Source organism: Microtus ochrogaster, unplaced genomic scaffold (genome assembly GCF_000317375.1).
Source record: "Microtus ochrogaster isolate Prairie Vole_2 unplaced genomic scaffold, MicOch1.0 UNK18, whole genome shotgun sequence".
NCBI lineage: Eukaryota > Metazoa > Chordata > Mammalia > Rodentia > Cricetidae > Microtus > Microtus ochrogaster.
In genome coordinates, this window is record NW_004949116.1 from 1,438,808 (window position 1) to 1,443,081 (window position 4,274).

A 4,274-nucleotide genomic window follows, 5' to 3' on the forward strand; every position below is an offset into this window, starting at 1 on the left:
AAACTGTAAGCAAGTTCCATTTAGATATATTTCAAAATAACATAAGCATTAGTAAATGTCTAGTAGTATGGGGCAAGGTGAAATTAGTGTGACTATCGCTTGTAATATAAATAATTTTTATCATATTTCATAAACCTTTATATTTAACAAGGTCTCGCTAAAACTCAATACAAACCCTTGAGCTGAAATTAGAAACTTACTTGCAGTTCTGGCACACTTTGCACTCAGGACATTGCCAACCCGCACGTTTTAATGGAGTAACAGCTATATCCAGGCACATCCCATGGTAGTGCTGACCACACGTAGTACAAAAGAATTGATCTAAGAGATCTCCTGGGCTGTCACACACTGCACAGTTTGCATCTTCCTTTGCTATAATTAACAGCAAAACAATGAAATTGTTGTGTTATGAGTAAATAGTTTTCTTAACAGTTTAAAAATCACTTGAAGGGAATTTACATAGAAATCTGACATTTGAAGCTACCCAAATATACCAGGTCAGAATAAGGTTTCACTTAAAACACTGTAGTATATTTAATATAAATTTAACCATATGAAATTAAATCGTGTAACTTTGCAAGTATTTCTGCTTATATCTACTTGAGACCATACGCAGCTCTTATTTAATTTTATACTTTTAATACCAATGGCATTGCTGGTCATTTGGTTGACATTCAGTACATGTATTAGAAAGAACCAAGGGGCTGGAGGATTGGAGAATCAACAGAGACATTAAAATAAATATTTTATTCATATTAAATACTTGAAAACTTAAAACCAAATAATACAAAATTAGGATGTTAATATCAATTAGATTAATGTTTCTTAACTAAAAACAGACTACTCCAATCCACATTTAAAAAGAATTAGGAGAGCTAACAGTTCATTTACTATTTAAAACAAACAAAAAAATAAATGTATGAATAAATTATGCTTTTCCCAATATACAATAAAACCTAAACAAGTAACAATGTAGAAAGAGAAACAAAGTACTTTAAAAGCACACCATTATAATAATAATGATGTGAATATGCCTTTGTAACAAATTTAAGAGAGCAATGTTTTCTCTTTGTTCCATCCATCCTAATCCATTCTGGCTAAATGCACTTTCTACTGTCTTTGAATGTCAAGTATCTTGAAACTGAGTAGCAATATCCTTTGCTTACATCAGAAGTCAAGAACATTGTCCTAAGAAATAAAGGAGATATCTTGATTGAGGGAGCCATTATGGAGCTAGCAAGAAACCTGGCACTAGAAATCCACAAGGATGACCCCAGCTAAGACCCTAAGCAATTGTGGACAGAGTTTCTGAACTGGCCTTGTCCTGTAATCTGATTGATGACTATCTTAAATGTCATTTTACACCTTTTTTTATCCAGCAACTGATGGAAGCAGATGCAGAGATCCACAGCAAAGTGCTGGGCTGAGCTCCCAGAGTCTAATCGAAGAGAAGGAGTGACAATATGAGCAAAGGAGTCAAGACCATGATGGGGGTACCCACTGAAACAGCTTATGCAACCTAATGGGAGCTCACTGATTCAGGCCGAACAGTGGGTGAACCAGCATGGACAAAACTAGGTCCTCTGCGTGTGGATGGCAGCTGTATGGCTGGGGTAGACTGCGGGGCCACTGGCAGTAAGCCTAGAATTTATCCCTAATGCTTGTACTGGCTATCTAGAACCCATTCTTTTCGAGGGACACCTTGTGCAACCTAGCTATAGCTTTGATCCTGCTTCAAAGCAATGTGCTAGACTTTGTTGACTCCCCATGGGAAGCCTTACCCTCTTTGAGGAGTGAATGGAAGTGGGGGAAAGGGGAAGGGAGTGAGACTGAGGAGAAGAGGGAGTGGGAACTGGGATTGGTATGTAAAATAAGAAAATGCTCCTTTTCTTCAAAGGATTAATTTTTAATTAATTAATTAAAGTTAATTATTTTTAATTAATTTTTAAAAAGACATTTTCTTGCCAAGGACTATATAGTAAATAGGTTTTGTAAGAAATAAATAGATAAATAATTAAATTTTAGAAAAGAGAGAGAACATTGTTCTGCCCAGGACTATGTAGTAAATAGGTTTTGTAAGCCAAAGCAGTGCCTGTAATACAGACTTAACGTTTTTTATTTACAGTGTTTTGAAAATGTGAGCATTATTCCAACTTGAAGCAAATATAAAGGTCCGAAGATTTAAATAGCAGACTACACCCGGCATAAAGTCTAGCTACACAATCACCTCGTACCTGAGGTTACCAATAACCACATGAAATACAACAGCTACTTTTTAGACTGTGCCTTGTTGACATCTAAAAAAAAATTTCCCTTAGGTTCCCTTTAGAATTCTGTGGGGTACTGAATCTTTATAACCACTTTGAATACTGACTACCCTAGAATCTATCTTGACTTTTCCTTATAAACTCAACATTTCCCCTTGTAGTTGTATAAACTCCTTCAATGTTCATAAAATGCTGATACTCAAAGCTGGGCAGTGGGTGGCTCATGTCTTTAAACCCAGCACTTGTTGGGGGAGGGGGCTTAGACACAGGCATATCTATGTGAGTTCGAGGCCAACCTAGTTCCAGGAAAGCCAGGACTACAGATAAACCCGGCTGGGGGAAAGGGAGGGCACAATATTCTAAAAATTGCATTATCAACTCTAGACTTCTTTCAAAATCTTCAACCCTTTATCAACAAGCCTTACACAACAGCTCAACAGTCAGATGTTCTAAAATTACTTCTTTTTTTTCTCAAAAGAATGTATAAAACCAGATATTTTAATACCATTTTGCTATTACATTTCCCTATGTCAGTACACTTTATCAGATCCCAGTTATTTCTATTAAAAAACAAACGGGGGGTGGGGTGTCTCTAGGTAGCCTGGCTGTCCTTGAACTCACTCTGTTGTCCACTCAGAGGTCTGTCTGCCTTTGCCTCCCAAGTGCTCAGATTAAAGGCATGAGCCAGCACTGGCCAGCTCTATTAAATTTTCTACACATTTTTCCTTTGGTTTAGCCCATAATATTTTCTTAGTATTTTAATAGTTTGTAAGTAAAATCATTCCTACTTATGGATCTATTCTCTCTAAATCATCATCTGGATATGCAAAGCACAATTTCAAAATCCTAAGTGTAATCATGCGTTCTGCTTAAACTAAGAACCACCCGATAGGGACAGTAGGATGGCTTGGCCAGCAGAATGGCTAAACTGGCAAAGGTGCTTGCTGCTTAGATTGGCTGTCCTGAACAAAATCCCTAAAACCCACATGGTGGAAGGAGAGACTCAACCACAACACAAGCTGTCCTTTGGTTTTCACACACAAACACCTAGTACACGCTGGCCACACATATACATGCATGCAAAATAAACAATTTAATTGTTTTAAAGATCCAGTCAGTGGAGCTGGAAATGATGGCATGTGGAAATGATACTTGTAATCTCAGCACCTGAGAGGTGGAAGCAGAAGGATCAGGATTTCAAGGTTGGCCTCAGCTGCAAAGTGAGAGCACAGTTGGCTTGAACCATATTCTTATAAATGAGTTCTGCAATTTACATATAAGCACACATAAATATCAATACGTCTTTTTTTGCCTAAAAGGAAAGTTGGAATTTAACTGAATGTTCCTTTTCCCTGTATGCTTGAAAGAAATTTGTTAAAACATTAACTGTAACACAACAGAATAAAGCCTTGAAGGATGAAGCATAAACTTTTCTACTTTGTATCTCCAATAACCCAGAACAAATCAAGGTCTTATTTAAATGTATTTTAAGTCGAAGGCTTACTTTACTTTTTTTTTTTAAAGATTTATTTATTATGTATACAGTGCTCCTCCTGCAGTAATACCTGCATGCCAGAAGAGAGCACCAGATCTCATGATGGATGGTTGTGAGCCACCATGTGGTTGCTAGGAATTGAACTCAGGACCTCTTAATTGCCTTTTAAAATAAATGATTAAGTCCTGCATGGTGATGCATGCCTTTAATCCCAGCACTGGCAGAGGCAGAAACAGGCAGGTCTCTATGAGTTCCAGGACAGCCTGTACTGTTACAGAGAGAAACCCTGTCTCAAACTAGATGAATAAATAAATAAAATAAGTGATTAATTTAAAAATAGATGTGTACTGATAAAACAAGTGATTAATTTAAAAATAAAAGTGTAGTTTCATTTAATACAGGATGTTATTTTTCTTAATATTAAGAAAAAGTGCTAGTACCCATAAAAACTATGCACTTTTAAAAATGATTCTTGCCGGGCGATGGTGGCGCACGCCTTTAATCCCAGCACT

At 36.8% G+C, this 4,274-nt stretch overlaps 1 protein-coding gene across 10 annotated transcripts in view; it reads right to left on the reverse strand.

Moving 5' to 3' along the window:
• The window catches only part of Kmt2c (lysine methyltransferase 2C), a 171,816-nt gene that overhangs the window by 115,613 nt on the left and 51,929 nt on the right, over nt 1-4,274 (reverse strand). For all 10 annotated transcript variants that reach the window (XM_013353872.2, XM_013353875.2, XM_013353876.2 and 7 more), the window contains exon 7: nt 201-372. In XM_013353872.2, the coding sequence (XP_013209326.1) occupies nt 201-372 (172 nt within the window). The remainder of the gene's footprint in view (nt 1-200; nt 373-4,274) is intronic.